At 45.7% G+C, this 25159-nt stretch overlaps 1 protein-coding gene across 4 annotated transcripts in view; it reads right to left on the reverse strand.

Moving 5' to 3' along the window:
- Window positions 1–25159, reverse strand: part of CAPN9 (calpain 9) — an 834396-nt gene that overhangs the window by 624268 nt on the left and 184969 nt on the right. For all 4 annotated transcript variants that reach the window (XM_089654542.1, XM_089654541.1, XM_089654540.1 and 1 more), the window contains exon 4: window positions 9148–9281. In XM_089654542.1, the coding sequence (XP_089510668.1) occupies window positions 9148–9281 (134 nt within the window). The remainder of the gene's footprint in view (window positions 1–9147; window positions 9282–25159) is intronic.

The raw sequence follows: 25159 nt of genomic DNA on the forward strand, positions 1-25159 counted from the left end.
TGAAGATGGTTTAAAGCTAATAAAAAAAATGGGGCCTGTTGCCGAATTATGACAACACAGAGCCATCCAAGCCATCCCCAGGACACTTTTCGCCCGAATGAAGACAAGTGGATGCTACTTGAAATAGTTTTTCTGCATTTTCAGATATGTACTCAGCAGGTTATTGGATGACTACATTTATACTGGTTTGTGCTAGCTGTATGGAGCTATAACCCTCCTCCCCCCACACACACACCACTATACCAATGTGTAATTGCTCGCAAATTGAGGTTTTTCTCCAAAGTTTTTTATGTTTATTGTGTTAATTTATGTTTGACTTTTTTTTTCTTTTTTCAATAGTAAATTTTTATTGAAATTTTCATAAATGCATACATTTGTACAGACTGTTGGTTGAACATGGGTGCGTACACTTATATGCAAAGCGGTTTCAGCACAATAGCACAGTTTCTCAAGTGATAAAAGACTATCAACAAGTCATCAAAATAAACATGTATCATCACACAGTCTGAGACCATAAATTACTTCAATCTAAACAAACAACAAAGAATAGTATCAACAGAAACAGAAACGTATTTATTCTCACTGTTCTGTGCCGTTATATTGGTACCAACAAATTTATCTGTTATATAGGGGGTAATTTACTAAGTACACCAAAGGCTAGTCAAGGTTCCCACTGCTTCCTGAATTTCCCCACATTCCACACATTAGTGTGAAAGAATGTTCATACAAACATTGTAGGCGTGTTCTATCCACAACTTCCGAAATGGAAAGCACTAGGTCTTTTTTCCACTTTTTAGAAATTGTCAGTCGGGCAGCAATTAAGATGTGCATTATTAGCTTGTGAAATTGTTTCAGAAATTCACTAATTCTAATCCCTAATAGAGCTAGTTCAGGTGTTGGGGGGGGGGGGTTATAATGCCTGAAATGGATGAGATTAAAGAAAATGTAGCATTCCAGAAGCTCATTATCATCCTACAAGACCACAATATATGCATCAAGTTGCCCTGTTGGCCGCAGTTCCTCCAGCATTCAGAGGAGGTGTTTGGGAACATAAATGATAGTCTATAAGGAGTTATATACCATCTATGAATAATTTTTAGTGCATTTTCCCAATGAGATACACAATAAGTTGATCTATAAATGTGGGTAAATGCCTGACTCCATTCTTGAGGTGTAAAGGTTTGATTTAGTTCCGTTTCCCACTTAAGTATAGTGTTAGTTTTAAACATTTGGTCATCCAGTTGTATAGTATCTCACAGAAGTGAGTACACCCCTCACATTTTTGTAAATATTTTGTTATATCTTTTCATGTGACAACACTGAAGAAATGACACTTTGCTAGAATGTAAAGTAGTGAGTGTACAGCTTGTATAACAGTGTAAATTTGCTGCCCCCTCAAAATAACTTAACACACAGCCATTAATGTCTAAACTGCTGGCAACAAAAGTGAGTACACCCCTAAGTAAAAATGTCCAAATTGGGCCTAATTAGTCATTTTCCCTCCCCGGTGTCATGTGACTCGCTAGTGTTAGAAGGTCTCAGGTGTGAATGGGGAGAATGTGTGTTAAATTTGGTGTTATCGCTCTCTCTCCCTCATACTGGTCACTGGAAGTTCAACATGGCACTTCAAGGCAAAGAACTCTCTGAGGATCTGAAAAAAAAGAATTGTTGCTTTACATAAAGATAGCCGAGGCTATAAGAAGATTGCCAAGACCCTGAAACTAAGCTGCAGCAAGGTGGCCAAGACCATACAATGGTTTAACAGGACAGGTTCCACTCAGAACAAGCCTCGCCATGGTCAAGCAAAGAAGCTGAGTGCACATGCTCAGCGTCATATCCAGAGGTTGTCTTTGGGAAATAGATGTATGAGTGCTGCAGAGGTTGAAGGGGTGGGGGGGTCAGCCTGTTAGTGCTCAGACCATATGCCGCACACTGCATCAAATTGGTCTGCATGGCTGTTGTCCCAGAAGGAAGCCTATTCTAAAGATGATGCACAAGAAAGCCCACAAACAGTTTGCTGAAGACAAGCAGACTGAGGACATGGATTACTGGAACCATGTCCTGTGGTCTGATGAGACCAAGATAAACTTATTTGGTTCAGATAGTGTCAAGCGTGTGTGGCGGCAACCAGGTGATGAGTACAATGACAAGTGTGTCTTGTCTACAGTCAAGCATGGTGGTGTGAGTATCAAGGTCTGGGGCTGCAGCCAGCACTGGGGAGCTACAGTTCATTGAGGGAACCATGAATGCCAACATGTACTATGACATACTGAAGCAGAGCATGATCCCCTCCCTTCGGAGACAGGGCTAAAGGGCAGTATTCCAACATGATAATGACCCCAAACACACCTCCAAGATGACCACTGCCTTGCTAAAGAAGCTAAGGGTAAAGGTGATGGACTGGCCAAGCATGTCTCCAGACCTAAACCCTATTGAAGATCTGTGGGGCATCCTCAAACGGAAGGTGGAGGAGCACAAGGTCTCTAACATCCACCAGCTCCATGATGTCGACGTGGAAGAGGACACCAGTGGCAACCTTTGAAGCTCTGGTAAACTCCATGCTCAAGAGGCAATGCTGGAAAATAATGGTGGCCACACAAAATATTGACACTTTGGGCCAATTTGGACATTTTCACTTAGGGGTGTACTCACTTTTGTTGCCAGCAGTTCAGACATTAATGACTGTGTATTGAGTTATTTTGAGGGGACAGCAAATTTACACTGTTATACAAACTGTACACTCACTACTTTACATTGTAGCAAAGTGTCATTTCTTCAGTATTGTCACATGAAAAGATATAATAAAATAGTTACAAAAATGTGAGGGGTGTACTCTCTTCCGTGAGATACTGTAAATGGTTATAAAACCATGATATACCTCCCTTATTTTCCGTTAGTGTGTAATAATAGCCCCAGACCCTCTTATCTAATGATAGGGAATCTTGTTTGAGTGTTTTGAGAAAATGAGTGATCTGAATAAATGTATACATCTCCTTGTTAAGAGTGTCTTCCAGAATGTCTTTTAAAGTAGATAACCCCCTGGTTGACCACAGTTTCACCGAGAACATTTGAATTAAAAATTCTAAAATTTGTAACGGTAGGTCATGCACTGAAATTAATAGAGGTGAATATTGTAGCTTTAATATAAGTAACCATGCCTCTATTGTAGCAGAGACAAACAAATGTTTTGGGAACAGTAACTGTTGTCAGGTTAGTGCCATTTTTAGTAAGTATGTAAGGTCTGAACAGCCAATAGCTGCCTGTTCAATCAAAACCCAAGGTTTCTTTTGGGCAGGTGCTATCCATGCTTTAAGTTGGTCCAGCTCTATGATAGTCTTGTAATATTGGAACCCCTATCCCTCCTCTGGTTTTGTGTTTGGAACATTTGTTTGTAATATTCTTGCTCTCTGTCCTTTCCAGATAAAACAACAAAGTTCTGAGTTGATGGTCCTAAAAAAAGATTTTGGTAGGGAAATTGGTACTGTTCTAAAAATGTACAGTATTTTCGGCTACAGTATAATTTTAAATGCTGGGATGCACCCCAGCCATATTATCTCAAGTTTGTTCAATTTCGTGAGTTCTGATTTAATCAATCTAAGTAATTCAAGATAATTGGTCTCGCATAACTTTCCCGTTGGAGATGATAAAAAAATGCCCAGATATTGAATAGCGGATGACTTCCAGGAACAAGGAAAAAGTAGTTGAATTTTAGGCAGTAAACCCCTATGAATTTGTACAGAGCATGACATTTAAATATATTTATTTTATAGTAGGACACCTCTCCGAAGGCCTCAATTACCTTACTAACTTCTCCCATGGAGGATTCTGCATTTGAGAGTGTGAGGATTACATTATCCGCAAACAGCCTGATTTTATGAGATACTCCCACTACCTGTATACCAATAATATTGAGCGATGCTCTTATCACTTCCGTGAATGGTTCCATGACTAGGGAGAAAATGATGGGTGATAAAGTACACACTTGTCATGTACCATTAGTAATAGCAAAATTGTCTGACAATACTGAGGATGTGAAAACCCGCGCCGAGGGATCTACATAGAGTGCCAGGATAGCTGAAAAAATGAAACCGCATAAGCCATATTTAGCCAAGACATAACGTAGGTAACCCCAGTGCACCCTATCAAATGCTTTTTCCGCATCGACTGCTGAAGAATACAGCAGGGATTTTGGAGGTTTCTGTCCATTTAGGCAAGTTTAGCATTCTACGCATTCCGTCCGGTGCTTGTCTACCCTTCACAAACCCCACCTGGTCAGGAGCTATCAGTGTAGGTGTAACATCTTTTAACCTTGGCATACATTTTTAGATCTGTATTCAATAGTGAAATTGGTCTAAAATTTTGTGGCGCTGTGGGTTCCTTCCTTTGGACAGTGTAATAATCAGAGCTTGAAGCATTTCTTTGGGAAAAGAGCCAGGTAAATCCGAATCATTAAAAACTTTCAGTAATTGCAAGATTAAAATATTTTGGAATGACCTATAGCATTCCACTGAGAGTCCATCATCTCCTGGAGTTTTGTTTAGAGCCAAAGATTTGACTACCTGTCTAATTTCTCCTTCAGAAAAGGGAGTATTGAGACGATCCAGCATTTCAGATTGGACTTTGAGAAGTTTCAGAGAGTCCAGAAATCCAGCGATTCCATCAGCTGAAGGTTGGGTAGTGCTAGTGTCTAAGTTCAAGTTGTATAGAGACTGATAATATGTAATAAATTAATTGGCAATCTGTTTAGGGTGGAGAATTTTGTTTCCCGACGAAGGATCGATTAGGTGGGCAATTCTAGATTTGGCTTGACGCGCTTGGATCTGATGGCACAACAGTTTCCTAGCTTTATTCCCCTGTAAATAATATGTGACCTTTAAATGTTTGAATTTTTTTTCATGTTCGTAAACCAGAAGCTGCCTTAGTTCCGTCATACATTTTTATAATTATGTAGTTAAAATTGGGTCTATTTTATTCTTATTTTGGAATTCTAGATGTCGTATACGAGTAAGCAGTGACGCATTAAATTTTTCGGTCCCTCGCAGCTAACTGTAGGAGGAGGCCTCTAATGAATGCCTTATGGGCGCACCATACTGTGGCATTGTTAACGTCATCAGAATTGTTAAAGCGAAAGAATTTATTAAGTTGGGTTGTAAGTTTATCTTTATTAGGCCTATAAGTGAAAAGACGAGAGTTATTATGCCATAATTTGGTAGTATCCGAGGAGTACTGTTCTTGGAATTCCAGGGAGATCGGGGTGTGATCGGACCAAGTTATGTCGTGAATAGTAGCTTTTTTCTACCTTGCATAATATTTGGAGATCAGTTAGTATGAGGTCTATTCTAGAGTATGTTCTATGTGGGTTGTAAAAGAATGTATAGTCCTTTTCAGACTGGTGTAAGCAGCGCCAAGCATCGAATAGGGGTTTGTTGTGTAAAAGTGTCTGTAAAGTATGCCTTTGTGAAGAAATAAGGGATGTGCTATCCATAGCTTTGTTAACTACTAAGTTAAAGTCACCCATAACAAAAAGATACCCTTTGCTAACCTACTATGAGTAGTTGTTGCAAAAATCCCATTAGCCCTGCAGAAGGAACAGTTTCAGGTACCCCGTGAAACTTGATATTATTTCGGCGGGACCTATCTTCTAGGTTGGCCATTTTCATTTGGATTTTTTGTAAATCTGCTTGCTGTTCCTTACATATGTCCACTATAGTATTGTGAGCGGAGAACACATCATCCATCTTATGCTCTATATGGGAGACTCTTTGTTGTAAATTTTGCACTGAATCATTGACCTTGGCTATCATATTGGTCATACCTGTATGCAGAGTATAACGCTAGGAGATTTACATGAGTTTGAGGTCACTAACGAAGACAGGCTGAGAAGTAGCTGGAAACTGCTTTAAGGCCGTTTGTAGCTATTTGGGATCTTGTGTCTCTGGAAGTTTGCAAAGCGTGGGATTCTCCCTGTTTAGCTTTTTTTTGTCTTGGCCGAACTTCTAGTTTTGGGGCTGTCAGGACTCACCCTGTGCAGATGGAAAGCGGTAAACAGTCGAGCACACGGATAATGCCGAGCTGTCGGAGGAGGAATCCTCCATGCTGTCCTGAAGTGCAGGCAGGCTGGCGCCATCTTGGTTCCCTTGATCCCCAACAGGGAGAAGAAAGTTGTTAATTTAAGGATCAGTGGCCACTGCGATCCTTGTTTTGGCTTCGTACCCACTGCGGGGTGTTAAGGGTGCTGTCAGTGGTTCATGGGGGATCTCTCCTTGTCGTTTTGAAAGTTGGTAGGCAGGCTCTGGAGCCGGAGCTCTCTGCTACACTTCCGTTCCGGACGTCGGCAGGACACGCCCCCCCTTTTTGTTCTTTTTTATATACCACCTGAATGCCACTCCGGGTTTCTTGGCAAAGTGTACCTGGATTCTGCTATCTACCATCATATGCCAGAAAGTCTTCAATACTACCTAATATCCATTTATATTTGTGTGTATGCTGAGCAGTCCTCACCTTCAGTTGCACCCAGTTTACGACTGTAGCCTGGTTCCTATGAGACATCCCCCAACATTCATGTGAGCCTTATCAGCTTCTAATTGGGGTGGAGTTGAATGCTCATTTGAGCATCTCCCTATAAATTCAGATCAGCTCATGGGGGGAGATCTCTGATGGGGGGCACAGTCTCTGATGGGGGTGCTGCTTCTGACGGAGTACGGCTTCAAAAGAGTGCGAAGCAGTTAAACACAGCAGTTGAACTAAAGCAGGAGAAAGACACAACAACAGCAAGAAACTCTACTGCATGCTGGACAGACTGCAAGCAAACACCCTGGGAAACATCTCCTACATGCCTGACTCCCACTCTGTGTACCTTTATATAATACATTCCTCCTCTTCATACTACTATCCTCTGTTCCCAAATCTAATTTCTTTACCCCTCTGCTCCACCCCAAAACTTGCACATCTCCCCCTCATTGCTATCATCTCCCTACTACTGCTCTCATCACCCCCCACAATGCCTCTTCTACTCCTTCTCATTTTCCTCTCCTCCATTCCCAAAATCCATTCACTATATCCCTCTGCTCCTCCTAAACATTTGTATATTGTGTCCTCACTGCTTCCTTCGCCCCTCTATGGCACCCACCACCTCCTCCTATTATTCCACTCTCCCACTGACCCGAACACCTCCACTAGGAGTTTTTCACGCTCCTGCACATCCCGCTCCCATGCCACCTTTCTCACCCTTCTCCTCCTCCTAGCCGCGGGAGACATCTCCCTGAATCCTGGCCCTCCACCACCTCCCTCACCCGCACAACACCCTCCCGCCTCCATGTCCTACCGCAACCTAGTATCTGTCCCCCTGCTCCCTAAAATCTCCCCCCCGTTTTCATGTGCACTCCTGACGGCCCGATCGGTGTGCAACAAGCTTACCGCCATCCACGACCTCTTTGTTTCCCGCTCCCTCAACCTCCTGGCGATCACGGAAACCTGGATCCAGCCCACTGACTCTACCTCCCCTGCTGCACTCTCCTATGGAGGTCTCACCTGGACCCACTCACCCAGACCTAACGGTCGTAAAGGTGGTGGGGTTGGTCTGCTCCTGTCACCGCAGAGCACCTTCCAAGTCCTCCCAAACCCCCCCTCCCTATCCTTCTCCTCCTTCGAGGCCCACTGTGTCCGACTATTCTCCCCAACCCCCCTGAAGATTGCTGTGATATACCGGCCTCCTGGATCCATACCCCGCTTCCTGGAAGACTTCTCCTCCTGGCTACCCTTCTTCCTCTCCTCTGAGCTACCCACCATCATTCTTGGGGATTTCAACATCCCTGTCAACCTTAACAACCCAGACACAGCCCGTCTCCTCCACTTAACCTCCTCCTTTGCACTTGCACAGTGCATACAATCCACCACCCACTCCGTCGGGAATATCCTTGATCTTGTCTTCTCCAACCGCTGCGCTCCCCACAACCTCACTAACACCCCCTTCCCTCTCTCTGACCACAACCTGATCACCTTCTCTATCTCCTCGTCCTCCAACGCCTACCCCTCCAAATGCCACACTACTACCAGCCGTAACCTCCGCAACCTTAACCCTGCCCCCCTCCACTCTGCAGCTGATCAACTCCACGACCGCATCCTCCCCCTGTCCTGCCCCGACTTGGCTATGACTGCCTACAACAGCGCGCTGTCAGCAGCCCTTGACTCACTAGCGCCTTTAACCACACGCAACATCAGACTCCGACCGCTCCAGCCCTGGCAGACTGATCACACCAAAACCCTCAAACGACGCAGTCGTGCCCTGGAGCGACTATGGCGCAAAACAAAATCCCAACAAGCTTTCACCTGCTACAAATCTGCCTTCCGCACCTACACCTCCTCCCTCCACGCAGCCAAACAAGCCTACTTCCTGACCCTCATCAAGGCCCTCTCCTCCAATCCTCGCCGACTCTTCTCCACCTTCAACTCTCTAATCTCTCCACCCCCACCTCCACCCAGCACCTCACTCACCGCCCTTGAGATTGCCAATCACTTCAAAAACAAGATTGACACAATTCGCAAGGACATTGCCGCAACTCACACACCCTCTCAACCCGTCCCCTCTCACACAGCTACCCCCTCATCCCCCCTCCCCCTCGACATTACCCGCAGGGACTTCGTCACTGCTCAAACTCCCTCCAACCCCGTTCCCCCTCACTCAGCTACCCCCTCATCACCCCTCTCCCACGGCCCCACCACTGCTCTGACCTCCACTCCCACCCCACCCTACATTCCTCATACTGAAGCTCCCCCAACACTCCACACCTTTGACCTTACTACCATCGAGGAAGTCTCCAAGATCCTCTCTGATGCCCGCCTCACCACCTGCCCCCTCGACCCTATCCCCTCACAATTCCTACGACCTCCCTCCCCCTCCATCCTACGCTCCCTCACCCACATCTTTAATCCCCACACAATTCTGCACTAACTGCCACTACACCTGCATATTTCTTCACTACCTGTCAATGCAACCGCATACCACATACCCTAGAATGCTGCACTATGTGTGTTGTACTTTGATATTACTAAGACTTTTTTCTAGGAGTTTAGTATTCTTTTCAGTCAGTCAACAAGCAAACATTTGATAGTAAGATAAAATAGAATAGCAGACAAAGATATACTTACTTGGCATATGCCTTTTCTATTAATGCACTCCAGAATTCATTTAGATCAGCTGAATGAAGAAATACCAGACGGTTTCTAAAGGTGGGCAGCCTATCATCAATTACAACATCGACCCATTCATTGTGTTGCCAAAACTAAAACAAAAAAAAACATAATTTGTAAGTATACCATGTAGAACCCAAAACATTTACTTAGATACAAAAAATAAAAATTAAAGTACCTATTTCATGAAAAAATATTGTATTGTGATAACTGACTATAGTTAATACACTCATATTAGTATACAAATCCCTTTTTTTCAATGTCCAATGTAGAGTAGTCAGCTTAGAAAAATAACTGGATGTATTCTTTATAACAGTGTGTTTCTCCTTGTCTGCCACAAGGATGGTTATGTTTGGAAACCTACTAAATAAATAGGGTCAAGTTGGAAAAAGGTGCTTTGCTGTTAGACAGGGCAGCAAAGACTTTTGTGCATAGATGTTTGGCCTTTGGCTTGGTCACTTAATATGTTGTATGTTATTCAAAAAACATTGAAAATCATTTAAACTAAATATAAATTAAAATTAAACTGGTATTAAACCCAAACCAAAAGTGTGATATGATGCTGCTTACCAATCATTAGTTTTCTTTTTTTTGGCTTTTTTCTTCTGTTTTTAGCTGGTGATCTGGCCAGTAACACACCTCTTGTATTATAGTGCCCCTACTCTGGAGGAAGGAGCACAGGGGGCATATTTGAACAGCAGCATTGTCATTCTTGAGGGAGGACAGTGTTAAATGTACTATCAGATTCGGATATACCAACAAATTGAAGCCAACTCCAGCTAACACTTAATCCCCTCCTTCCATGCAGTGGCGAGGAGCAGAATGGAAACGTTTTCTCAAATTAACAAATTTCTAACAGTGTATGTGGTTTTCACTCAGTAAACTTCAATAATTCCAAGTTAAAAGCAAACATCATTCTTAAGTACTTTTAAACAAAATCCGTCAATTCATTGAATGTACTGAGAATTTTTGTTCATACAAATTTTTGTACAAATGCCTGTTTGAAAATCAAAATTGGGATATTACCCGTGTCAGCTGAACTAGTCAGGCCAGACTGTGTATTGTATGTTTATCAAAGCACCACCTATTTCAAGTACAAGAATAGTATTTACAGTAAGGATGAGAATGAAATTTCAGTTTACTTTATTTCATCATGAAGGCAACAAGGGAAGGCACCACTAAGTGTAGTATTAAAACTCGCTCTCTGAACACATAGTCTGCCTTCCCGTGCACCGATCATTCCCCAGTGAAGTCGCGTCCACCCGCCAGTGTGTTCCTAGCTGGCCCTGTATCTTCTGGTTTCCAGTCGGCGATCTGAACACCTCTCCAGACACGAACCGTGGATTACAGCGCAACCTGCAGCCAGACCCATGGCTGACAAGGACTTGTGTGCCTATGATGACAAGCGATCTTTTACTTCTATCTTGTGAGTGTTTACATCACTTGCCTAATTAAATTGAGTTTTAATACTAAGTTGCGCCTTCCCTTTTTCCTTCCCTGGCTTCACTTACAGAGCCTGCATACTCTGAGGAATGGCTGACTCTGAGGATGTGTTCATTGATTGTGCAATTATGGACTTATGGACATTTTTTGGACTGTTTTAAACACTTCCTCCAAATATTGTTTTTAGCACTTTGTATCACATTGTCCAGTTGGGTCACCAGTGGCCTATCTTGCGCCTCTGAATTTCCATTTCATGTTTTAGTTTACCATAAAATTGCCTTTTTAGTTTTTGGCTAAACGTAGGGAGGATTTTCTTCCAATTTCACTTGTAACAACTTTCAATGTAAAGAAAAATATAGAATTTAGAATTTACTACTAAAATATAGAAATTACTGTTATTTCCAGTAAACAGATAATGTGGGTGTTTTTAACAGCTGCCTGAATAGGCAGCTGTTAAAAATACCCGAATGATTTGTTTATTGAAAATACATTTTTTTAAATCATATAAAACTTTATTGCACAATTAGCGAATTCCAGAGTAGTCAAATTATAACATAGACCAAAAATGCACAATGGTTACACAATAATAAGTCACATATGGCATCTACATACAGAGTCTATCATAATAACTAGAAGACATGCTTGGTCATTTTGTAAATAATGAGTTAGTGTTTACCAATGGTTAATATTAACACTAAAAGTTACAATCCTGCCTATTAGTCCAGTGAATCTAAACCTGGTATGTCTAATCAGTTTGCCAAGATCTTCTTTGACAGGGCTAACCCAATGTTGATGTACAGAGGTTAGACGAAAAAAAATGGAAACACTACATGATTTGCAGGTATGAAGGTGACAACATGTTTCGCTCTGCAGGAATTTTTGCAGCAGTGGTTTTCTTATTCTGGGTCATAATCCTGCGCAATGTCTTTTTGTCTCTTTCGGTCAGTTGACCATGTCGATCCCACTTATGCTTATCAGATGACGCTTTCCCAGAAACTGTGTATGCCATCATAACCTTTGATACTGTACCCTGTGACACGGTAGATAAATTGTCAACTTCAGTCACAGAGGCACTAGCTAAGTGGGCACCAACAATTTGCTCTCTTTGAAGCTCAGTAAGTGCTGATATGACTCCGTATTACTAGCAGTGCATGCAGTGAACGACAAAAGTGAGGCTTCCCTCCTGTTAGCTAGGTGTCTCATCACACAGTGGAAGCAAAATAATGTTTCATCACTTCTGCTTTCAACTCGAAACATGTCGTCACTTTACACCTACAAATCATATAGTGTTTCCATTTTTTTCTAACCCCTGTATATAACGCTCTAGTCCGAGTTTGTCATTCATCCATGTCTTATCCATTCTGTGAGAATATGAAGATCAGCTGATTTCTAATACTGCAATTTAATTTTGCAGGCTTGAAAAGAAAGCTTTAGAAATGACTTCTCTAGAAAATTCCTGCACCTCCAAGGTATCCAAAATGCCCAAGGCACATTGCTTCAGGTCAGCCTGAATAGTGGACTGAAATATCTTATTTAACCCCTCAAAACTGGACACTTTCACCTCTTCCTGCTCAGTCCATTTTTACGTTTTCAGAGCTGTTACACTTTGAATGACTAGTAATCAATCAAGCAACATTGTCCCCAAATGAGATTTGCATAATTTTTGTATTTTGTATATACAAAAAAAATACTGTAAATTTTGAAAATAACACATGTTCTTAGTTTCTGTTATACAATTTTGCAAATAAATAATATTTCCTTAAAACGTAGGCCAAATGTATTATGCAACATTTCTTTGGTAAAATCACCCAAATCAGTGTCTATTATTTAGTCTGTGTGAAAGTTATAGAATCTACAATATACACGCATCAGCCACTTTATTAGGTACACCTTGCTAGAAAATATCCCCCTCATCATTACACCACCACCACTAGCCTGAACTGTTGATACAAGGAAGGATGGATCCATGCCTTCATGGTGTTTTACACCAAATTCTGACCCTACCATCTGATTGTCACAGCAATTAGTCTGCCCATTCTCCTCTGACCTCTGACATCAACAAGGCATTTTTGTCCACACAATTGCCGATCACTGGATATTTTTTCTTTTTCAGACCATTCTCTTTAAACCCTACAGATGGTTGTGCGTGAAAATCCCAAAAGATCAGCAGTTTTTGAAATATGCAGACCAGCCCATCTGGTACCAACAACCATGCCACATCCAAAGTCACTTAAATCCCCTTTCTTCCCCATTCTGATGCTTGGAGGTGCCGTGGCTGGGATTCTAACCAATGACCCTAGTACTGCCAGGTGGAAGTGCTAACCATTTAGCCACTGTGCTGCCTGTTTAGACAGGAGCCAATTCACCTACCAGCATGTCTTTGGAGTGTGGGAGGAAACCGGAGTACCCAGAGGAAACCCACACAGGCAGAACATGCAAACTCCAGGCAGGAGGTGCCGTGGCTGGGATTCTAACCAACGTCCCTAATACTGCCAGGCGGAAGTGCTAACCATTTAGCCACTGTGTATATTAAAAGATTAATCAGTTCTGATTAGAGATGAGCGAATCGAACCAGGCGAACCGGAATTCGAGTCGAATTTCAGGAAATATTCGATTCGCGGCGAAACCGAAATTTTGCCTACTTCGGGTGCGCGAATCGAACATTTCCCGATCAGCCGGCAAAAGTGTCCCTGCAGTGAGCTCCGCTATTTCTGACAGTTCTCTGACAGAAGGAACACATGTTTAGCGGTTGAAACATTGTATCTATTAGTTTACATTTAGGATACAGATGTTTCAACCACTGTTCATGTGAAGAAGCTGTGAGAGAACTGTCAGAAATAGAGGAACTCTGCACATACACTTTTTGCCGGCTTGGAATTATTCTTCTTTTCATCCTACTTCTTCTTCTTCTTCATCTTCATCCTCAGAAGAAGAGGATGAGTGTCAGGGCAGGGCTGTGGAACGGACAGGTAGGCCTAGTGGCAGGGTAACGCACTGGCTGACGACAACCACCACCAACAGACTGAAGTCCCTCAGGGCGCGGAGTCTAAGTCCCAGGCTGCCCTTCACCAGGGCCCCTGATGGTGGGGATGGACTTGACGCAACCAGGGACCAGGTCGCGGCCCCCGAGACACCCCAGCTGCGGTAATGGCCGCCGCCAATGGCGTGTAGTTGGTGAGAATGACAATAGCGTAGTCAGACAAGCCGGGTCAATAACAACGGGACAAAACAGTACAGAACAGTAGACAGAGAATCACAGGTCACGGGCCGGGTTCAGCAACGGAAGGTCAGATCAAAGGGAAACGCAGAGAATGGTCTTAGTCACAAGCCGAGTCAGAATACCAGAAGAGTCACGAGCGTATACACAGAGCTGTAGCAAGACAAAGACACAAGACACAAGTGCAAAGAGCATGTGCAGATCCCAGGCTTATATGTACTCAGCCACACCCCTCTGGGGGATGGACCTCAGAGACCTGAAGGCATAAAAGATTCCCATCATGCTCAGCAGAAATCCAAGATGGATGCTAGCACATGGAGTAACATAACCTCTGGGAAAAGGTAGGACCTTGACAGTACCTCCTCCTCAAGGGCCCCTCCCCCTCCGCGGCTCAACAAAAGGTTTCCGAGGAAAGCGGGTATGAAACGCGCGGAGGAGGGCAGGAGCATGGACATCCGCGGAAGGAACCCAGGAACGCTCCTCGGGACCATAACCGCGCCAATGAACCAGGAACTGTAATCGGCCGCGCACCAATCGAGAGTCCAGGATCCGGCTCACCTCATACTCCTCATGACCGTCAACCCGAATGGGACGGGGCCGAGGCAGAGAGGTAGTGAAGCGATTGCAGATCAGAGGTTTCAACAGTGATACATGAAAGATATTGGAGATCCGCATCCCAGGTGGAAGGGCAAGGGCATAGGCCACCGGATTCACCTTGCGGAGAATGCGAAAAGGACCGACAAAACGGGGAGCTAGTTTGGGTGTGGGCACCCGAAGATTGAGGTTACGAGTAGACAACCACACCCGATCGCCGACCTGGTATGAAGGAGCGGGCAACCGTCTGCGATCAGCCTGGAACTTCTGACGCTGAGCCGAGTCCCTCAAAGCCCTCTGGATCTGCCCCCATGAAGAACGCAGGGCAGCAAGATGGTCCTCCACAGCCGGAATGTCCTGTGGTGAGAACCTCTCAGGTAATACCGCGGGTTGGTACCCATAGTTGGCCATGAAGGGGGACATCCCGGAGGAGGAGTTGACCGCTGAGTTCCTGGCAAACTCAGCCCAAGGCAGGAGATCGGCCCAATCGGCCCAATCGTCCTGATGGTCCGAGATATAACACCGAAGGAATTGTTCTAAGGCCTGATTGGAACGCTCCGCAGCCCCATTGGACTGCGGGTGGTAGGCTGAAGAAAAGGAGAGACTAATGCCCAACTGGGAGCAGAAGGCATCCCTGGAAAAGACCGTGGCCAGTTCTTGCGCTGTTGGTAATTTCCTGAGTGGAATACAATGGCACATTTTGGAAAAACGATCGACGACCATGAGGATGACCGTATGGCCCCGAGACACAGGGAGGTCTACAATAAAGTCCATGCCCAGGTGTGACCAAGGACGCTCCCCATTGGGAATGGGTTGCAGAAGACCCATTGGAAGATGCCGTGGAGATTTATTCTGGGCACAGATCGAACATGCCGCTACATAAGAGGCGATGTCGGCACGGAGAGTTGGCCACCAGAACAACCGAGAGACGACCCAAGACAACTGGTTCCTCCCCGGATGCCCGGCAGTTTTGGAGTTATGGTAGGTACGCAGCAGACGGGTGCGCAACCCCTCGGGTACAAAACATCTACCCTCCGGTCTCTCGGGAGGAGCGTCAGTTTGAGCCGCCAAAATCTGCTCCCCAAGGGGAGAAGTCAGACTGGTACGAATGGCAGCCAGGATATGATCCGGAGGTATGACCGAGGTTGGCTCAGAGTCCTCCCTGGACAACTCAGAGTATTGCCGCGATAATGCATCAGCCCTGACATTCTTGGAACCAGGCAAATAGGAGACCACATAGTTGAACCGTGACAAGAACAAGGCCCATCTGGCTTGACGGGGTGTCAATCTTTTGGCCTCCGAAAGATAAGTCAGGTTCTTATGATCGGTAAGAATGAGGACCGGAACTGCGGAGCCCTCGAGCAGGTGCCTCCATTCCTTGAGAGCCAGAATGATTGCCAACAACTCCCTATCTCCAATCTGGTAGTTGCACTCTGCAGAGGAAAGCTTCCTGGAGTAGAACCCACAGGGAAGTAGGGGTCCATCGGGCGACCGACGTTGAGACAGGAGAGCGCCTACTCCTGTCTCGGATGCATCAACCTCAAGAACGAAGGGCAATCCAGGATTGGGATGAGACAGTATCGGAGCCGAAGCGAAGGCGGATTTCAGAGCCTCAAAAGCTACGATGGCCTCGGATGGCCACTCGTGAGGATTGCTGCCCTTCTTGGTTAGGTCTGAGAGAGGTTTTGCCAGCGTGGAGAAATTTCTGATGAATTTCCGATAGTAGTTGGCAAAACCCAAAAAGCGCTGAATGGGCCGAAGGCCATTGGGACGAGGCCACTGCAGAACTGCCGAAACCTTCTGAGGGTCCATGGAGAATCCCTCCGCAGAAATGATGTAGCCTAAAAAGGCAACTTGGGATCGATGGAATTCGCACTTCTCAAGTTTACAAAAAAGTTCGTTCTCACGTAATCGTTGCAGCACCTGCTTGACATCCTGGATATGGGACTCCATGGAGGCAGAGTAAACCAGGATGTCATCCAAGTAAACTACCACGCACTGCTGCAACAAGTCACGAAGGACATCATTTATGAATTCCTGAAAAACTGCGGGCGCGTTACACAACCCGAAGGGCATCACCAGGTATTCGTAGTGACCGGTTCTGGTGTTAAACGCGGTCTTCCACTAATCCACCTGTTTGATCCGTACGAGGTTGTACGCCGCCCTAAGGTCAAGTTTGGTAAAGACTGTTGCCCCCTTAAGGCGGTCGAACAACTCAGTAATCAAGGGAATCGGGTAGGCATTCTTAGTGGTGATTCGATTGAGACCCCTATAATCGATGCAAGGCCTCAATTCACCACCCTTCTTCTTTACAAAGAAAAAGCCCGCTCCTGCTGGGGAAGTAGACTTACGAATGTGCCCCCGGGAAAGCGCATCCGCAACGTACTCCTCCATGGCCTTATTCTCCGCAACCGAGAGAGGATACACCCTGCCACGCGGAGGAGTGGCACCGGGTTGCAAGGATATGGCGCAGTCGTAAGGACGATGAGCAGGTAAGGCACCAGCGCGTACCTTATCAAACACGTCCTGGTACTCCCCATAATCAGTGGGCAACGCAGAGTCTGAGGAGGCACACAACACCTTAACCGGCCCACGGATGCACCCGGCCCCACACTGTGAAGACCACGAGAGAATCTCGGCAGTTTGCCAATTGAAGGTTGGATTGTGCATCTGGAGCCAGGGATACCCCAAAACCACCGAATAGTGCGGAGAAGAAATCACCTGGAAACAGGCCAACTCCCTGTGAACAGCCCCAATAGCTACTTCAACTGGCATAGTCTCGTGGGTAACCTGCGGTGGTTGCAGGGGCCTGCCATCTATCGCCTCGAGAACCAATGGGGTAACTCGAGCCTGCAGGGGAATGGAGTGCTGGGCAGCAAACGAGCTGTCCATAAACAACCCGCCAGCCCCAGAATCTACCAACGCCTGGGCCGTCACCGAGCCCTCTGCCCAAGAGAGGACAACGGTGATCAGTGGCTTATCTCTGCGGAACGCCGGGGACGAGGAGACTCCACCCAAGATCTGTCCCCGACAGGATCTCAGGTGCGAGCGTTTCCCGGACGGACCGGACAGGACTGCCGAAAGTGCCCACCAAGACCACAGTACAGGCAGCGACCCTCCCGACGCCGAGCGGCTCGCTCTCCCTCGGAAAGGCGAGCAAACCCCAGCTGCATGGGCTCACCACCAGACAATCTATCCCCAGGAGGCGTGGGAGGAGAGGGAGGAATGGGTGGGATAGAAAACGCAGGTGCCAGTCGATTGGAAGGCCTCCGCAGGCGTTCCTTGAGTGAAGGCCTCTCCCTGAGCCTGGTATCAATCAGGATCAGGAAGGAAATTAGTGCTTCCAGCTCCACAGGCAATTCCTTGGCTGCGATCTCATCCTTCAATGCATCAGAAAGACCCTGAGAAAACGCAGCCACCAGAGCCTCATTGTTCCAACCCACCTCTGCTGCCAGGGTACGAAACTCTATGGCGTACTCGGCCACGGTCCGTGAACCCTGATGCATAGACATGAGCAGCTTGGCAGCCGAGGCGGAGCGAGCCGGTACATCGAATACCCTACGGAAGGCATCGACAAAACCGGAAAACTCGTGAATCACGGGGTCATTCCTCTCCCATAAGGGATTCGCCCAGGCCAAGGCCTTGTCTGAGAGTAGTGAGATGAGGAAACCCACCTTTGACCTCTCAGTCGGAAAAGCGTAGGGGATTAATTCAAAGTAAATCCCCACCTGGTTAAGGAACCCACGACACTGACTCGGCTCACCCCCAAAGCGCTGTGGAAGAGGGGCTGAACCGGTCATACCTCTGGACACCGCGGGTGCCGCATCAGCCGCGGCGGTAGGCACAGCAAGCGGAACAGCAGCGGGAGCGACCACCGGAGTGACAACCGGCCTAATAACACCAGGAGTAAGGTGCGCGGTGCGTGCCAGCAGAGTTTGCAACGCCTGAGCGAACTGATCCAACAGGAGATCCTGTTGATCCAGTCTGGCAACCAACATAGGAAGTGAAGGCGTACCTGCACCGTCAGGATTCATGGCACTTGTGTAATGTCAGGGCAGGGCTGTGGAACGGACAGGTAGGCCTAGTGGCAGGGTAACGCACTGGCTGACGACAACCACCACCAACAGACTGAAGTCCCTCAGGGCGCGGAGTCTAAGTCCCAGGCTGCCCTTCACCAGGGCCCCTGATGGTGGGGATGGACTTGACGCAACCAGGGACCAGGTCGCGGCCCCCGAGACACCCCAGCTGCGGTAATGGCCGCCGCCAATGGCGTGTAGTTGGTGAGAATGACAATAGCGTAGTCAGACAAGCCGGGTCAATAACAACGGGACAAAACAGTACAGAACAGTAGACAGAGAATCACAGGTCACGGGCCGGGTTCAGCAACGGAAGGTCAGATCAAAGGGAAACGCAGAGAATGGTCTTAGTCACAAGCCGAGTCAGAATACCAGAAGAGTCACGAGCGTATACACAGAGCTGTAGCAAGACAAAGACACAAGACACAAGTGCAAAGAGCATGTGCAGATCCCAGGCTTATATGTACTCAGCCACACCCCTCTGGGGGATGGACCTCAGAGACCTGAAGGCATAAAAGATTCCCATCATGCTCAGCAGAAATCCAAGATGGATGCTAGCACATGGAGTAACATAACCTCTGGGAAAAGGTAGGACCTTGACAATGAGGATGAGGATGAAGAAGAAGAAGAAGAAGTAGGATGAAAAGAAGAATAATTCCAAGCCGGCAAAAAGTGTATGTGCAGAGTTCCTCTATTTCTGACAGTTCTCTCACAGCTTCTTCACATGTACAGCGGTTGAAACATCTGTATCCTAAATGGAAACTAATAGATACAATTTGTATCTATTAGTTTCCATTTAGGATACAGATGTTTCAACCGCTGTACATGTGAAGAAGCTGTGAGAGAACTGTCAGAAATAGAGGAACTCTGCACATACACTTTTTGCCGGCTTGGAATTATTCTTCTTTTCATCCTACTTCTTCTTCTTCTTCTTCTTCTTCATCCTCATCCTCTTCTTCTGAGGATGAGGATGAGGATGAAGAAGAAGAAGAAGCAGTAGGATGAAAATAAGAATAATTCCAAGCCGGCAAAAAGTGTATGTGCAGAGTTCCTCTATTCTGCAGATACACTTAGAGGAGCTCTGCACATACACTTTTTGCCTGTTTGGAATTAATCTTATTTTCATCCTACTTCTTCTTCTTCTTCTTCTTCTTTATCCTCATCCTCAGAAGAAGAAGAAGAGGATGAAGAAGAAGAAGAAGAAGAAGAAGTAGGATGAAAATAAGAATAATTGCAAGCCGGCAAAAAGTGTATGTGCAGAGTTCCTCTATTCTGCAGATACACTTAGAGGAGCTCTGCACATACACTTTTTGCCGGCTTGGAATTAATCTTATTTTCATCCTACTTCTTCTTCTTCTTCTTCATCCTCATCCTCATCCTCAGAAGAAGAAGAAGAGGATGAGGATGAAGAAGAAGAAGAAGAAGAAGAAGAAGAAGTAGGATGAAAATAAGAATAATTCCAAGCCGGCAAAAAGTGTATGTGCAGAGCTCCTCTAAGTGTATCTGCAGAGCTCCTCTAAGTGTATCTGCAGAATAGAGGAACTCTGCACATACACTTTTTGCCGGAAACCGCTGTATGGAGGGAATGTCCCAGAACTGTCAGAAATAGTCTATTTCTGACAGTTCTGGGACATTCACTCCATACAGCTGTTTCAACCGCTGTATGGAGGGAATGTCATAGAACTGTCAGAAATAGACTATTAATGACAGTTCTGGGACTGTCCTTCCATACAGCGGTTGAAACATTGTATGTATTTGTTTCCATAAATGGATCCATTTATGGAAACAAATACATACAATGTTTCAACCGCTGTATGGAAGGACAGTCCCAGAACTGTCATTAATAGTCTATTTCTGACAGTTCCATGACATTCCCTCCATACAGCGGTTGAAACAGCTGTATGGAGTGAATGTCCCAGAACTGTCAGAAATAGACTATTTCTGACAGTTCTGGGACAATCACTCCATACAGCTGTTTTAACCGCTGTATGGAGGGAATGTCATGGAACTGTCAGAAATAGACTATTAATGACAGTTCTGGGACTGTCCTTCCATACAGCGGTTGAAACATTGTATGTATTTGTTTCCATAAATGGATCCATTTATGGAAACAAATACATACAATGTTTCAACCGCTGTATGGAAGGACAGTCCCAGAACTGTCAGAAATAGTCTATTTCTGACAGTTCTGGGACATTCACTCCATACAGCTGTTTCAACCGCTGTATGGAGGGAATGTCATAGAACTGTCAGAAATAGACTATTAATGACAGTTCTGGGACTGTCCTTCCATAGAGCGGTTGAAACATTGTATCTATTTGTTTCCATAAATGGATCCATTTATGGAAACAAATAGATACAATGTTTCAACCGCTGTATGGAAGGACAGTCCCAGAACTGTCATTAATAGTCTATTTCTGACAGTTCTATGACATTCCCTCCATACAGCGGTTGAAACAGCTGTATGGAGTGAATGTCCCAGAACTGTCAGAAATAGACTATTTATGACAGTTCTGGGACATTCACTCCATACAGCGGTTGAAACATTGTATCTATTTTTTTCCATAAATGACATTCTGCAGATACACTTAGAGGAGCGCTGCAGATACACTTTTTGCCGGCTTGGAATTATTCTTATTTTCATCCTACTTCTTCTTTTTCTTCTTATGAGGATGAGGATGAAGAAGAAGAAGTAGGATGAAAATAAGATTAATTCCAAGCCGGCAAAAAGTGTATCTGCAGCGCTCCTCTAAGTGTATTTGCAGAATGTCATTTATGGAAAAAAATAGATACAATGTTTCAACCGCTGTATGGAAGGACAGTCCCAGAACTGTCATAAATAGTCTATTTCTGACAGTTCTGGGACATTCACTCCATACAGCTGTTTCAACCGCTGTATGGAGGGAATGTCATAGAACTGTCAGAAATAGACTATTAATGACAGTTCTGCGACTGTCCTTCCATACAGCGGTTGAAACATTGTATGTATTTGTTTCCATAAATGGATCCATTTATGGAAACAAATACATACAATGTTTCAACCGCTGTATGGAAGGACAGTCCCAGAACTGTCATTAATAGTCTATTTCTGACAGTTCCATGACATTCCCTCCATACAGCGGTTGAAACAGCTGTATGGAGTGAATGTCCCAGAACTGTCAGAAATAGACTATTTCTGACAGTTCTGGGACAATCACTCCATACAGCTGTTTCAACCGCTGTATGGAGGGAATGTCATGGAACTGTCAGAAATAGACTATTAATGACAGTTCTGGGACTGTCCTTCCATACAGCGGTTGAAACATTGTATGTATTTGTTTCCATAAATGGATCCATTTATGGAAACAAATACATACAATGTTTCAACCGCTGTATGGAAGGACAGTCCCAGAACTGTCAGAAATAGTCTATTTCTGACAGTTCTGGGACATTCACTCCATACAGCTGTTTCAACCGCTGTATGGAGGGAATGTCATAGAACTGTCAGAAATAGACTATTAATGACAGTTCTGGGACTGTCCTTCCATACAGCGGTTGAAACATTGTATCTATTTGTTTCCATAAATGGATCCATTTATGGAAACAAATACATACAATGTTTCAACCGCTGCATGGAAGGACAGTCCCAGAACTGTCATTAATAGTCTATTTCTGACAGTTCCATGACATTCCCTCCATACAGCGGTTGAAACAGCTGTATGGAGTGAATGTCCCAGAACTGTCAGAAATAGACTATTTCTGACAGTTCTGGGACTGTCCTTCCATACAGCGGTTGAAACATTGTATGTATTTGTTTCCATAAATGGATCCATTTATGGAAACAAATACATACAATGTTTCAACCGCTGCATGGAAGGACAGTCCCAGAACTGTCATTAATAGTCTATTTCTGACAGTTCCATGACATTCCCTCCATACAGCGGTTGAAACAGCTGTATGGAGTGAATGTCCCAGAACTGTCAGAAATAGACAGAAACTGTCACAGAACTGTCCTTCTTCTCATCCTTCTCCTTCTTCTCATCCTTCTTCTCATCCTTCTTCTCATCCTTCTCCTTCTTCTCATCCTTCTCCTTCTTCTCATCCTTCTCCTTCTCCTTCTTCTCATCCTTCTCCTTCTCCTTCTTCTCATCCTTCTCCTTCTTCTCATCCTTCTCCTTCTCATCCTTCTCCTTCTCCTTCTTCTCATCCTTCTCCTTCTCCTTCTTCTCATCCTTCTCCTTCTCCTTCTTCTCATCCTTCTCCTTCTCCTTCTTCTCATCCTTCTCCTTCTCCTTCTTCTCATCCTTCTCCTTCTTCTCATCCTTCTCCTTCTCCTCATCCTTCTCCTTCTCCATCTTCTCATCCTTCTCCTTTTCCTTCTTCTCATCCTTCTCCTTCTGCTTCTCCTTCTCCTTCTTCTCATCCTTCTCCTTCTTCTCATCCTTCTCCTTCTTCTCATCCTTCTCCTTCTTCTCATCCTTCTCCTCATCCTTCTCCTTCTCCTTCTTCTCATCCTTCTCCTTCTCCTTCTTCTCATCCTTCTCCTTCTCCATCTTCTCATCCTTCTCCTTCTCCTTCTTCTCATCCTTCTCCTTCTTCTCATCCTTCTCCTTCTCCTTCTTCTCATCCTTCTCCTTCTTCTCATCCTTCTCCTTCTCCTCATCCTTCTCCTTCTCCTTCTTCTCATCCTTCTCCTTCTCCTTCTTCTCATCCTTCTCCTTCTCCTTCTTCTCATCCTTCTCCTTCTCCTTCTTCTCATCCTTCTCCTTCTTCTCATCCTTCTCCTTCTCCTTCTCCTTCTCTTTCCTCATCTCCAAGGGCATTTAAATTAAAGGTACAGTGTTCTGCACTAATTTAAAGGCTCTCTGAAGCCTAGAAACCCTTTTTATAAGTCATCTTCGTAGCGAAGAAATTCGCATCGAATCGAATTTCACACTGGAATTCGCCGAATCAGCCGAATCGAATTTTTGAGAAATTCGCTCATCTCTAGTTCTGATGTACTGACTGCCTGTTTCCTTTCATGAGGACTCAAATGCCAGGACAGTACAAAATGACTCGTTTTTAGAAAGTAGGGGTTTAGCGATGTAGTTGGGGATAAATTTACGGTAGTACCCCACAGTGCCTAGGAAGGCAAGGACCTGGGTCTTGGTTCGGGGTGTGGGCCAATTTGCTACCGCATCCACCTTTGCCGGTTCCGGTCGTTGCTTCCCACATCCTACCCGATGTCCTAGACATTGGACCTCGGACACCCCAACATGGCATTTGTCAGGTCGGATGGACAGCCCTGCTTGCCCGATGCGATCAAGCACTTCCCTGAGGTGTCGGAGGTGATCCTCCCAACTATCACTGTAGATAGCTATATTGTCTAGATAGGCGCAGGAGAAGTCCTGCAGCCCCAGGGACTGTCTGAGGGTTATATCACACCTAAATCCAACATTTCCTTAATCTCTCTTTTCATCCCTTCTCTGACGTACTCGGACACTCGGTAGGCCTCCTGCTACAGGGGGGCCTGACCCTGCGTGTCTACCCGGTGGGCAGTTATGGTGGTGTAACCGGGCAGAGACGAGAACAGCCCTCGGTGCTCATGGAGCAGTTGGCGGGCCTGTTCCTGGGCCTTGGGAGGCAGCCGTTTGCTGATATCTACATGCGCTACACTCAGCTGAGACTGTCCGTCCCCCGGCAGCTCCGGCAGAAGAAGCTTTTCTGAGTCATCGGTAGCCAGAGTGCAAATAGCAGTTACACTCTCCTCCTGTCGTTCGATGAACGGTTAGAGCATATTCACATGGAAGGTTCACCGGATCCTTCCATTCGAACAGCGAGCTACAATGTACGTGATATCACAGAGTTGCTCCACCACTTGGTATGGGCTCTGCCAAGCAGCTTGTAATTTGTCATACCTGACTGGTTTCAAGGCCAACACTTTCTGTCCTAAGTGAAACGTTCGGTCTCGGGCAGACCATTATACCACCATTTCTGTCGGTTCTGAGCGACCTCAAGGTTGTTCCGTACTAGGGTTGTCAACCGTTGTAGCCTCTCCATGAGCTCCAGCACATGGGCCACCACCGAGGTCCCCTCCTCGGCCACTGCTCCCTCCCAGTGTTCGCGTAGGAGGTCCAGGGGTCCCTGAACCCTCCGGCCGTACAGCATCTCAAAGGGAGAGAACCCAGTGGACTCCTGCGGTACCTCTCGGTACATGGCAAATGTTCGGAGGAGCTGTTTCAGCATACCATTAAACCGTTCGCAGAGGCCATTGGTCTTGGGGTGGAAGGGAGAGCTGTACAGCAGTCTGATCTCAGACAACTTCCAAAGTTGTTGGGTAAGCTCGACCGTGAACTGCGTGCCTTGGTCGGTCAGGATCTCACGAGGAAATCCTACCCGAGTAAAGATCTGCATGCAGCAGGGCTTGAGCAACTGTTTCTGCCTGCACATCTCTCAGCACTATGGCCTCCAGATACCGGGTGACGTAGTCGATCATAGTCGAGATATACTTCTTGCCTGTGGGACTAGGCCATTTCAGGGGCCCCACTAGGTCCATGGCGATATGACTAAAATGTTCCCCGACTATGGGTAGGGGCCTCAGAGTGGCCCTGGGCCTGTCTCCCTGCTTCCCTACCTTCTGGCAGACCTCACAAGACCGACAGTAGCCCCGAATGTCCCCTAA

Source organism: Staurois parvus, unplaced genomic scaffold (assembly GCF_062004578.1).
Source record: "Staurois parvus isolate SC_StPar_1 unplaced genomic scaffold, SC_StPar_1.0 ptg000774l, whole genome shotgun sequence".
In the NCBI taxonomy this organism is placed as follows: Eukaryota; Metazoa; Chordata; class Amphibia; order Anura; family Ranidae; genus Staurois; species Staurois parvus.